The following is a 12,789-nucleotide window of genomic DNA, read 5'->3' as shown; positions in this document are numbered from 1 at the left end:
AAAATGCAGGAACGCTTCTACAAGGCTTGGCCTGCAGACATTTTTTATGTTATTACCATGAGAGGTATTTGTTGGATGTATAGACCACCACCTTGGTTATTAGCCCTTGTTAAAGAGATTCCCTAGGCAATGGGCTGGGTTCTTTGAAAACAGGCTGGTTTTTCTTTTTGACAACAAGGTTTTTTAAAATTTCCATGATCAGCACCTTTTGGATTGCTGATTTATACAGTTGATTTTTCAATCTTTAATAGAAGTTCTTTTCTCTGGAAAAAAATACAATTACTCAATTTTCAAACCCTTGAGATTGAGGCCCTTTTTGTGTGACATCTTTTCAAAATGAGTTAGGAAAAGAAGATAAGAACTTTGAAATTACTTTTTGCAGTACCATCATTCATTAAAATTACTCGATTTCTAACCTTTGTGACACATGAAACTATTTTTGCTTGACATATTGTGTTTTCCAAGCCTCTCCTTAAGTTGTTTGTAAAATGACAAGGACTACAAGGCTTGGCTTTCTTCATGGCCACATCTAGCCCCGTTGATAATAATTTTTCAAGACACATACCATCTCAAGGTTTAGATAAGAATATTATATTTAAAATTTTCAAATTGGCATAGGAAGACCCAAAATCTATTTCCAAATGGATCATGTCAGTAAGTTTCTCATTTATACAGGATAACCAAAATGAACCAGGATATCCTAGAACTGCTTATTTCCGGATTGGATGTAAAAACAACCATAGAACAACATATATAAGGTAAGTATTCTTCACGGCATAAACCCCTTGATTCCTAGCTTATAGAATCACACTTAAATGCTTAAAAGGTTCAGATTTCCAACATATATAAATGAACTATTCGTCATGACACAAACCCCTTGATTCCTAGCTTACAGAGATTCAGATTCCAGAAACATGATCTGATTTGATTAACCTCCCAAACACCATGATCCTTTGGACATTGAAAAAATGAGGGATGAGTAAAGCAATAGGAGAGACCAGTGAGCCAATTGGACCTCGTAGAAAAGTTACAGCCTCATCTGCCGTGAGTAAATCAACAGATAAGCCATCCACAGAGAGGAGCCTTTCTCCACCCAAGATTCCTGCCTGCAAATGACACAAAATTAGCTGCACTAGAAACATGAAGAAGAAAAAGGACTCACAAATATAACATTCTTGAATAGGGAAGACCTGGCTTGAGTCAAATGATATTGAGCACAAAAAAGTATGAGATTGACTCCAAAAGGTGTGATAAGGGAGAGGAAAAATCAGAACTATCCATAGAAATAAAATAAAAACCTGAAAACTACAATTCAATATGGAACCAACGACATTTGCCTTGATGAAGGTTGAAATTTTATGTCTGCTTTGTTTTTTTTCAAAGAAAAGACTTCTATTACGTATAAAAGAAACTCCAATAGCAAAGTTCAATAGAAAGGTACATCATGTGAGGCATGAAAGAACAAATACCCTAATAGGGCCAAATCAAGCTCCTATAAAGAGCTAGAGAAAATCCAAGGTTGAGGCTAAAAGTGCTACTCAACCTGTGGGGGCGAGAAGAACAAGGAGCCACTCCAATCCCTGGAGAAAACACTCCTGTTGCTAGAGGCTGCCCATGAAGACTCCTGCATGCTCACCCAAATGGCCACAAATTGTGTATCATGTCTGCCCAAATACTGACCAATATGTAGGCTGGACTTGTGAACCATCCAAATCCTCTGTGCATCTAAAGCTCCAAATATGCCATAGTGATATGCTTGCCAGATCTCCCATAAGGTATGCACAGAGGCACGCGCAAGTCTAAAGGAAGGATAGGAACGTCATCCAAAGAACATGACTCAACCTTGTCTCGTCCCATCCGACAAAGCCTAGGAAGAGTCATGTCTATCGTAAAACACCTGAGGTCCAAAAAGAGAGAGCTAAGCTACCGAGCCCTAGGTCATGAAAAAAAGAGAGCGCATAAAAACACTCAATAATCTGGCAATCCCCTGCCAAATGATCCTCGCATGTCTGCAGTCCCATAAGCAATGTTGAATAGACTCCTCAAGAGAAAGGCAGCGAATACATGTGGAACCTGTCCTGAACCTGGACCTCCACCAGTTCACTACAATCCTCCATGAATAGAAAGCCAAAAGAAAAGAGTGAAATTTCCATTTTGGAGGGATTTCGAAAGTCTCTTCCAAAATGAATCCTGCAAATCTTTAGAATCTGAAAATTCTCCCAATAAGGAGCTCTGGTCAGCCTCCAGCCTCTCAGGCTAAGTTGAAACTTTCTAGCATAATTGACTATGTATCGAAAGAGGGGGAGACTCTTCTCTCGGTGCCCTGCACTTCAACATGGTATAGGAGTGACGGAAGCAGTTTCCCAATCTAGCTGTAACATCTCTAGATTACACAAGAAAGCAAGTGGAAGACAAATGCATCATTTGCATCTATCAACTTCCCTTTTACTCCAACATGGTATCAGAGTGCCAAAGTGAAGTTTTGGAGTCTAGCTGTGAGGAACGCTAGAAGATACATCTCACATACAGTCCGAAATCACATGAGAAAGCAAGTGGAGGACATCTGCATCATTTGTTGATCAAATTGTTTATACCCTAATCTATAAACAAATTTTGTCTTGTGAGCTTTTCTACTGTATTCTAATAATTCCTTGCCTAACAATCACAACTTTTGCAGAGCCGAATTGAATTCCAGAATGCAATCCAGCTTGAATCTAAAATAGCAGGTGTGAATTTTTGGGTTGCAACTTGAAAATCAATATTGAAAACTTCATCATCTACACCCTGCACTCCACCTGGGAGTGCGGGACCCCGGCCTCTAGGACGACTGTCGCGAGGCACGCACGTTTCTGCAAGGCTTGGCTAGTGGGAGTTTTCTACATATTCACTCCACGAGGGTTGGTCAAGAATAACATCTATATCTGATTGGATGATTATTGACGCTTATAAGTTGCAAAGAACATCCAACTACCACATCTGGAAGTAGACAGTCAACAATTATTTTTAATACTCCTAATGAGCTTAGAAAATCTTCATAATTAATCTAGTGAGAGGGTTTGTGATTACTCGCATAGAGGACACTGATACTCCTGATATTTTGTACACCTTGAAAGATTTTTGTGCAGCAAAGAACACTCACGATTTTAGCTTTAACATAATTTAAAAGTCCTTCTATTTCACCCTGCCTGGGCATAATAGCCTACATATAAAGGAAATCATGAAATGTAACATTTAATGTGAAGGTTGAAAAAGCTGATTTGGTTTAGACAATCCTAAATGGATTAAACCATACTTTTCAACAATATGTTAGTAGCAATGTTGCACAGGAAATGTTGTTACCCATCCTTGAACAATCGATTAGTTATCTTCTTTGGGAGGAAAACAGGACTTTGATTTAGTAGAATGCAGATGCTTCTGAGCGACCCCTACTATTCAAATATCAAAAGCAAATGCTAAAATTTCCATGATGGCTAAAACAAAGATGATGGGTAGAAAGCAACACTTAGGAGGGGAGAAAAGGGGGCATAAGGGAGATGCCATATAAGAAAAAACAAAAAGGTAATCAAAGTAGGAGACAAAGACCTAAAATCAAAGAGAAACGAGAGGGGAAAAAAGAAATGCATTGACTATTGGAGAAAATGTAACCAGCTTGACGAGCATAATATATTTCTGTAGGGGGTGGGGTGGGGGATTATATTGTGAATAAAGAAAGTAAGGTCATAAAAAAGAAAGGATTTGAAATTACCACTAGAAAACATTAACTCAAGAAGGCCAAAAAAGAGACAAGGTATAATGCAAAGAGATAATAGGTCAGAAAGAGGCATCTGAAGATGAAGAGTCAAGGAGAGTAGCAATACTCAAGCATGGATATAATGCAAAGAGACAACTAGGTTAGAAAGAGGCATTTGAAGATGAAGAGTCGAGCAGAGTAGCAGAAGAAAATGGCAATGAAGAGAGGGGCAAAAACCAGGTCACGAGAGAAGTTTGGCAAAAAGGGGGGGAGCGAAATAACAAAGAGAGGTGAGGAGATAACTGTGGATTGAAGCTGGCACGCACACTGCTGTACAAAATAGAGCACACTGGGAGATAGCAGACTGAAGAGAAGGTAAACCATGAATAAGGAGGCTAAGAAGATGCTGAACAAGCATTTAAACGCATTTATGTATCAGCAGAAAGGGGATGGCAAAAAACAAGATATGGGTTGTAGGAGGAAGCAAGGAAGCTTGCCAAATAGCTAAAACACCTCTGTTTGTTCACCACATTCCTTTGATATAGTGCTGTAGGACAGATTGCAGACTGTGACAAGGGACAAATGGGATATCCTTTTGAAGATGCAAATTATGATAGGTAGTTCAAAGGCCTGATGTAGTGAAGAGCTCGTCACTTGCATATTCATTTGACAAGGGGAAAATCTTCGGTTGAGGGAGCTTATATCACAGTTCTTTCTATTCTTGATTTGAAGATGTTCCCAAAGCTTTGAAAGGCAGATAGAACCTAGCTACCAACATCTTTCACTTTAGTTGTTGAGAATAGAGTTTAGATACAGTTTCTGATTCCACTCAGGAAAGCCTCCAATAGCCCTTTGTTGCTCCAATCCTTCTCCTTTAATCACAGTACCCAAATCAAGTACTTTTTGACTCATATAAAATCATCGCCCATGACTCAGCTCATGATAGCTGAAAGCTCATTCAAACTTCCAGACTTCACCTGGAGTGCACAAATGTATAGTGCAGCTGAACACATTATCATGGACTCCACCCAGGCTAGCTTATTTGTCTGTGCAATAGAGTCCGTCTCCTCTTTGTCTAGGTGCAACGACTGATTACCTGGAAGGGGATCGACACAACCTACTATTTGGTTGATGCAGTCTCCATTCTTCTGTTTTCTTTAAAGATCTCAACTTACCATTCACAGTCTAGCTTGTGGTAGCATAGCAAGACATAGGGTGCAGCATTTCCCGGATCCAGCATAGATACACACTCCACAGCAGAGCCAGTCATCCTGTTATCTCTGAAATTTTCATATTTATAAATCCACTTTTATTCCCCTTAATGAAGGAGTCACAAAGAGAAACATAATGATGTACTCCCGCATTTGAGCTTGCTCTTGTGGCTTTCATTCATACTTAATGAAGTGATCTTTTTGGGAAAAAAAAAAAAGAGAAAAACATTTGCTGAGCCACACACATACACGATTCACAACTTGGCATAAGTGTTACAGCATAGACAAATTTAGAAAGGTTAGAAGGGCAAAAAACCACCTCTTCAGCAGGAGAGCCAGCAAAAGGAGCAATTATTTCAAAACCACCATTTGGGGAACGTTTTCCAATCTGCAAATCACATCAAGAACCAAAAAGTTTTCAGAGGTGAAAAAACCTTACTGGCGAGGCATGCAAAAGGTCATTTCCAGCAAACCTATATCAAATATTGACCCATAAAAACAAAAGAAAAATGAAAAGCAACAGATATGGAGGCTAAAAAACACACTGCATGGCACAGAGGTAATTGGTAGGTAGAATACATTGTCCATCTCCTCCTAGATACTTCCATCTCCTTCTAGGCTATAACAATCATCTCCATCCAATCAACAGACTATGGAGGCTAAAAAACACACTGTATGGCACAGAGGTAATTGGTAGGCAGAATACATTATCCATCTCCTCCTTCTAGATACTTCCATCTCCTTCTAGGCTATAACAATCATCTCCATCCAATCATACATTCTTCCTTTCTAGATCACTATCAAGGCTCTCTAGCATCACATCTTTCAACACCCCCCCTTGATGCTAGGCTGGTCATAACCGAATACCTATTTCTCCAAAAAGAGAATTCTATTAAGTATTAACCGAATACCTATTTCATCAGAGGTGTAGTGTGAAATAACAATTATAATTTTTTTAATCCCCTTCGTTCCCTATTTGGCTCATTAGCCAAATAGGTGAAACTAGGATGTGGGAATCTCCATACTCTCATGGACTCCTCATAAAATAGGATGTCACTCACGAGCACTCAATTCCTTCTAGCTCCCTTGGCTACATCATCGGTGCCTAAGGCAAACTTATTCAAAAATGATTATAAAAGAGAGGTTCATTATTTTAGATAGATGTTTCCACAAGATTAGCCTATCTTTTTATAATGTCCATACTTCTTGCAAATAGTGCATTGTGGTTTGTCCTTATTCCTGCAATACTTTTCCTCATGGTTTGTCATACCATAGTAGGTGCATTTCACCTTCCAATTTCCCTTCTGGAAACATGTCTTAGTGCTTATGAATGCTTGATCACGAGTAGAGTTGGAAGCTTTGTCCTCCATTAACTTCTTTTCCAATAGAGATGCTTCAATATCATGCAACATAAGATTGTTCATATTGGACAATAATTCAACCAATGTACTATATCCATTAATAATGCAATTGGCAAGCAAATTTGGCTTCATCATCATCATCAAGAGTGCGTTTGAGAGTTGCCAATTGTTGCCATATTCCTTTGTACTTGTTGAGATAACTAGTACGATCTTCCTTTAGGTTATATTTGAGATTGTAGAGTTGCATCAACAATTTGACTTTGGAGTGCCGTACATCTGTGCCAAATACTTTATTTAACTCTTCCCGCACATGCTTAGCATTAAAGATATCATCAATGTGATGAATAACCTCATCATCAAGGTTATAGGCTATATAGCCGAGTGTCTTTTCATTGCTTCTTTCCCATTCATCTTCTAGAGTTTCTTGTGTGTCGCGCCCCTTGATTAATACCCACAAATTCTTATGCATGAGTAAATACATTATTTTGGATTGCCACATATGGAATCCAATATCTGTGAACTTCTCTACCAAGCTTTATTGCTTGGCAATGTGTGACTTTCCTACAAAGAAATCCCCAAAACCATATAGATGCATGGTGTTGCAAAGGAACTCAGAAAATCCTTGTTGTTTTGCATAACTATAATACCAGCTCCTTTTCCTTTTTGTTGCGGTTTTCTATACCTTCAACCTTTTCCTATTTGCAGATTTGCATGAGGATGGCATCTTGTAGTACTTAGTCCGTAACAACCAAGGGCCTTAGGAAAGAAATAAGAGAACCTTAGGATAAGAAATAAAGGGACAAAAAAATTAACACCACTACGTGTCGCAAAGGTAGAACTTTGGCCAAAAAGACAAGAAGTCATCAATACACAGAGATTGTGGCCGTGAGTGCCGATTTGTTGTTTGAGATCATCGCAAGGACCAGTTGATTGTCACAAAGCCTATGAATCAGAAGTAGTAGGACTTGCCAGCAACATCTAGAAGCTAGAAGACCGAGAAGAGACTATGGAAACCACGAGACAGACAAGTGCATGGCGATGGCGACGGTGAGATGAAGAAATTGTTAGAACATGAAGTCGAGTGTGTTTTAGTGTGTTCTACTAGGAGTTCTAGTAGAGTCTTTTTTTTGGCAAAAGAAAGGAGCCTTCTATTAATGCTTGAAAAAACTTCATACAAAACAGCAGCCCCGAAGGTGCTAGGTATGGAAAAAAACGATAAAGGCTGAAAGAAGAAAAACCAGCTTGTTCCAGAGAAACTCAGCTCACTGCCTAGGGAATCTCTAGTACAGGGGCTAACAACCAAGTGGGGGGACTATACAACCAGCGAATCCCTCGCGAAGTGAATATGTAGAAAACTCCTGCATGCCAAGCCTTGCAGAAACGTGTGCGCCTTGCGACAGTCGCCGCCTGCCCTAGAGCCCGGGGTCCCCCGGTCCCAGATGGAGCATAGGGTGTAGATGATATCCTGCCAGATGGCAACCATGGTAGCTGAGGGTGGAACATGATGCTCACCCACCACGAGACTACAACAAGAAGCCTAAATGTTCCATGCCGTGATACTGGCTATACCTCCCACACGCTATCCTCTGAAGGAAAATGAGGATCGCGGCGGCTATCAACAAGGACCGCCTAATGGAGCTCTATCCTTTGAATGCATTGACCTTGTATCCAATAAGCTGGAGAGATCTCATCAATCTGGAATGTGTGACCTCCTTCAGTTAGCCAGGCCACTATCCGCCAGGTGTAGTCTCTTTGAAGGCACTACATGCATGTCATAATCCAGAGGGCTTCCATCCAGATTCTCTCTGCGCTACGACACCAAAGACAATGAGGGATCGTCTCTAGAACACCAGCAGGGCAACAATGACACCACCCCTCCACCCGCATCTGCTCCAACCACGGGCCTATGGGTAAGCCTCCGTGGGCAAGCCAAAAAAAGTAGAAGATCTTCCGTGGCCGCAAACTGGTCTGCCGCCCTGCCCCTCGCATATGTGCTATGGCTCCAAGCCTCACCTCTGCCTCCATGGGTAATCTGCACCATTTGCCAAAGAAGCAGGCCAGGCCACTGTCTCACTGTGCCCATCCAATGTGTGCCCGCTGTCCTAGCATACATCCATCTTGATCCCTGATCTCCGCGTGCCAAATGAGAGGCTGGCGCTCAAACTCCTCTCTTCAACAGGGCTGAGCACGGATGAGACCCCCTGCTAATCTCTTCCATACCCTATGGAGGCTCCTCATCATGGGGGAACTCCTCCCCCTGAGGTGTCCTCTGAGAAGATCCATTTGTGTGAATCTTGCCACTGCCCCCGAGTGCACGGGGTGTTCCTGAGAAGCCTTTACTACTATAAGAGGAGCTTCCAAGGCTTTGTACCAGGGGTGAGGCCGCACACCACCAACTTGCCCAAGAGGGCTCTGCTCTGCACTTTAGGATCAATGATACCCAAGCCTCCCAATGCTTGCGGCATAATCACGATCTACCAAACGACCCAGGCTCTGGTATTCCTTGTGCCGTCTGAACCTACCCAAAGGAAATTCCGAACCAAGTGTCAGAGCTGTCCAATGCACCCTCTATGAAAGCACCAATAGGAGGCAATGTACCAGGCCGTGGCAAGAAGGACATGGTTTGCTATTAAGGGACGGTGTTTGGCCGAGCTCCAGTAGAGAAGCTTGCACCGAACACTCTCAAGAATCGGGGTGATCTACTGCTCTGCTGTAATATCAATACCCACCTGGCACTCTAGGTATCTCGCTGTCTGGCCTTGCACGATCCAGCAGAAGCCAAAGGCACTCCCCCACTCTCGAATCTCCTGTGTCTCCTCATAGCCTATGAAGAAACCAATGGATTTTGTCTAGTTGATCCGTGCATCGAAGGCCTCACAATAAATAGCCAGGGCTCCCCAGACTATCTCCAAGCTCACTGTGGTGCCCTCTACATACAAGGTTGTGTCATCTGCAAACTCGGAATCCAACAACTCCTCCTCTTGTCTAATTGGGAGCCTCAACCCTGTGAGACCCGCCACCTGCGATCTCAAGTAGTAGCCCAATGCCTCCGCCACAAAAAGGAAGGGAGCTAGGGGACAGCCCTAGCGGACCGAGCACGACAGAGAGAAGGCCTCGCTTATGTGTCCACCTATAAGCATCTGACTAGAACTCCCCGCATAGAGCACAGAGACTCCTCTAATCCATCTATCTGAGAAACCTAACCTCTACATAGTGCCCTCCAGGAAACACCACTCCACCCTGTCATAAGCCTTCTCAAAATCCAAGAGAAGGATGGCCAAAGGTTGTGACTCCTCCCTAGCTCAATCCATTGCCTCCCAAAACGTGAAAATGTTGTCAAGGATGCTATGCTCCTATACAAAGCCAATCTGTGTATCATGGATGATGTCGGTGAGAAGAGGCCGCATACACAAACTCAAGACCTTAGCAAGGATCTTGTATGTGGTGTCCAACAAGGTTATCGGTCTCCATTGCTAGATGTCTGAGTCATCTCTAGATTTCGGGAGATCAAACAAATCCACCCCCTACTCAAGGACTGAGGAAGGGAACCCGTGTCAAAAATCTCTTGGCACGCTGAGCAGAAAGGGTTGGCAATGATCTCCCAAAAGTTACGAAAGAAGGCCAGAGTGAAACCATCTTTGCCAGGACACTTTTGGGTCGGGAGGGCCTTGAGGGCTTCCCAAAGCTCCTCATTCGTGAAAGTCTTCTCTAGTCTCCTACACAACTCCCTTGAGACTACTGTCGGTCCCAAACTAACTCACGGGCCACAAGGCAACTTGGAGTCACCCTCTCTGCCAGAAAGAGATGGCTGTAGAAATCTGTGGTCAGCTCTAAAATATCATGTGGATCAATGTGCAAGATACCATGCGGATCCCGTAATCGTTGTAGTTGTGTGCCTACCGATTGAAGCCCAGTGGTATGAAGAAACTGCTTCGTCATCCTATCCCCTTGCTGAACCCAATGGGCCTGGGTGGACTGGTAGGAAAACTTAGCCCGATGAACCTCCGTGTCCTGGAGCTCAAGGTGCGCACTCTCAGATCTAACACTAAGCCACTGGGATCCTGGTGTTAGAATATAAGCCAAGTTGAGTCAGTTTGGTGTGTTCTAGTGTGTTCTAGTGTGAGTTCTAGTCTAGTGTGTCCTATGGATGCCACGTGTCACATTGGGAGTTATCCCATATACATTGGTGTTCATATGTGTGTGTGTGCTCTATATAAGAGTTGTACTTGTCTATTGTCAAATCAATCAAGTATTGAGGTACAAGCCCTTTGGTCTACATGTGAGTACTCTCCTTTTGTTCATTGCTCTAGTCATTTCCTTCCATTTCATTATGTCTTCCTTTGAGTATCACTTCCTCTCCCCCTAGCCTACCCACTCTCTCTCCCTCTCTCCACCATGTTCCTTCATGTGGTATTAGAGCCACCTCTCCTACCTTTCCTCTTCCCTTCTCCTAGCTCAACCTAGAGGATGAGGGAGGCCCACAAATGGAAGCTACCCTCTCCCTCCAAGGTAGAGCTGCCCTCCCCTTTCCTTAGCCTCTCCATTGAAGTCCGATGCTGCTGCCATCACTTTGATCTTGTAATGGAACCGTCTCTTCAGCGATTGCCGCACATTCCCTTTGCTTGTCCAGCCTTCTGGAGAGCTTTTGGATGAGTTTCATCGCGAGAATCGCCTGCTGAAACAAGAAAACAGCTTTTCGATTGGGTGGTTTTGATCAACTCCAAATTTTCTTGCATATTTGCAGTCACTGAAGCAGGGTGCCTCATCCTAGTGTGAAAGCCCCTTCAAAATCAGCTCCCATCGTCAAAACCACTGCTGGTATTGCCAAAACCACATCCGGTTTTAGGATTCCAGCCATCTTTTTTTTTTCAAAAAAGAGACTTCTATTAAGTAAGAAAGAAACCCGCTAGAGCAAGCTCTGTGTCAAAATACACCATGCTAAGCATGTAATAAAAAACACCTCAGAGGAATGAGGTAGAAAGAAACCAAGGCTGAGGCTGAAAATGCCATCTCAACCCTGTAGAAGTCTCAGCAAAGAAGGGAGAGTCACTCCAATCTCTGAGAAAAGTAACTCTCCTGGAGGAGGCTGCTCGAGATGATCCCTGCATGGTCGCCCAAATGGCCATCAGAGTGTGTATCGTATCTGTCCAAGTACTGGCCAAGATCTGAGAAGGGTGAACCTGAGAACCCTCCAAAGCCTCAGTGCATCTGGCTCTCCAAATGTGCCATGCTGCAATGCTAGCTAGGATCTCCCATGGAGAGTCCACCGAGGAGTGAGCAGCCCTGAAAAGAGTGGCCCGAACATCCTCTAGAGAGCATGACTCCACAAGGTGTCGTCGGATGTGAAGAGCCCAAGAGGAATCAAGTCTCTCAAAAAATACTTGGGGACCTGAAAGAGTAAGCCAAGCCACTGATTTCCAGGTCATATAGAAAGGTAGGTGAACAAAAGTGCTGAAAAGTTTTGCAATCCCCTTCCATATGATTCTCGCCTATCTGCAATCCCAAAGGCAGTGCTGTATTGTCTCCAAAGCAGAAAGGCAGCGAGGGCAAGAAGGGTCAGCTCCGAACTTGGACCTCCAATGGTTTACTGCTATCCCACCATGAATAGAAAGCCAAAAGATTTCTAGAGTCTCTACCAAAAAAAATTCTGCAAGTCAGCAGGAATCTGAAAGTTCTCCCAATGATGAGCTCTGGTGGGCCTCCAACCCCTATAGCTGAGCTGGAATTTCCTGGCATTATTGACCGTGTAACGAAAGAAGGGGATGCCCTTCTCTCTGTGCCCTTCATCTATCCATTCCCATTCCCTAGGGTCCCACTGCAAAAACTTAATTGGGACACCTCCATAGAGCCACAGCGAGCCACAGCCTCCATGAGCCAAGGGCGAGGAGAAGCGGGTCAGGATCCAAGTACCACTGTGAAAGAGAGCCATGCTCCATGAAGCCCACTATCCTGACTGGCTGAAACGGTACCTCCAATAAGATATCGTCTGCACCTGCAGCCGTGCAAAACAAATCCAAGGCTGTCCGAAAGGAAGTGAGTGTCCTGGGGGAGGCATCCGAAAAAACAGCCATGTCATCTGCCAACTCACTATCCAGGAGCTCTTTTTCCCGGCGGATAGAAAGCCTCAGCCCATAAATATCAGCTTGATATCTAATGTAGATACTCATAGCTTCCGCCACAAACAGAAAAAGAAACGGGGCAAGAGGACATCCGTGGCGGACGGATCTGGAAATCTGAAACCTGTCCCCTCTTACCCCCCCAATGAGCAACTGGCTATGGGCTGATCTGTAGAGAGAGGATACTCCTCTAATCCATGCATCTGAAAAACCAAAGCGAGATAGAGTACCCTCTAAAAAATCCCAGTCTACTCTGTCGTAAGCTTTCTCAAAGTCCAAGAGTAGAATGACCAATCTCTGGTGGCTCTGCATGGCCCATTCTGAGGCCTCCCAAAATGAGAAAATATTATCAAAAATACTTCTACCATGCA

General features: G+C 43.4%; 1 protein-coding gene across 4 annotated transcripts in view; it reads right to left on the bottom strand.

Moving 5' to 3' along the window:
* The window catches only part of LOC147892100 (uncharacterized), a 197,082-nt gene that overhangs the window by 138,716 nt on the left and 45,577 nt on the right, over nt 1–12,789 (bottom strand). For all 4 annotated transcript variants that reach the window (XM_087388324.1, XM_087388325.1, XM_087388326.1 and 1 more), the window contains 2 exons: nt 5,261–5,329; nt 999–1,106 (listed from right to left, as the gene is read on the bottom strand). In XM_087388324.1, the coding sequence (XP_087244450.1) occupies nt 999–1,106; nt 5,261–5,329 (177 nt within the window). The remainder of the gene's footprint in view (nt 1–998; nt 1,107–5,260; nt 5,330–12,789) is intronic.

The sequence above is a fragment of the Dipteris shenzhenensis genome, chromosome 17 (genome assembly GCF_047967505.1).
Source record: "Dipteris shenzhenensis isolate YYH24624 ecotype China chromosome 17, Dip_SZ_1.0, whole genome shotgun sequence".
NCBI classification, from domain to species: domain Eukaryota; kingdom Viridiplantae; phylum Streptophyta; class Polypodiopsida; order Gleicheniales; family Dipteridaceae; genus Dipteris; species Dipteris shenzhenensis.
Note: the sequence above shows the minus strand (reverse complement) of the source record. Positions and strands in the feature narration are given on the sequence as shown.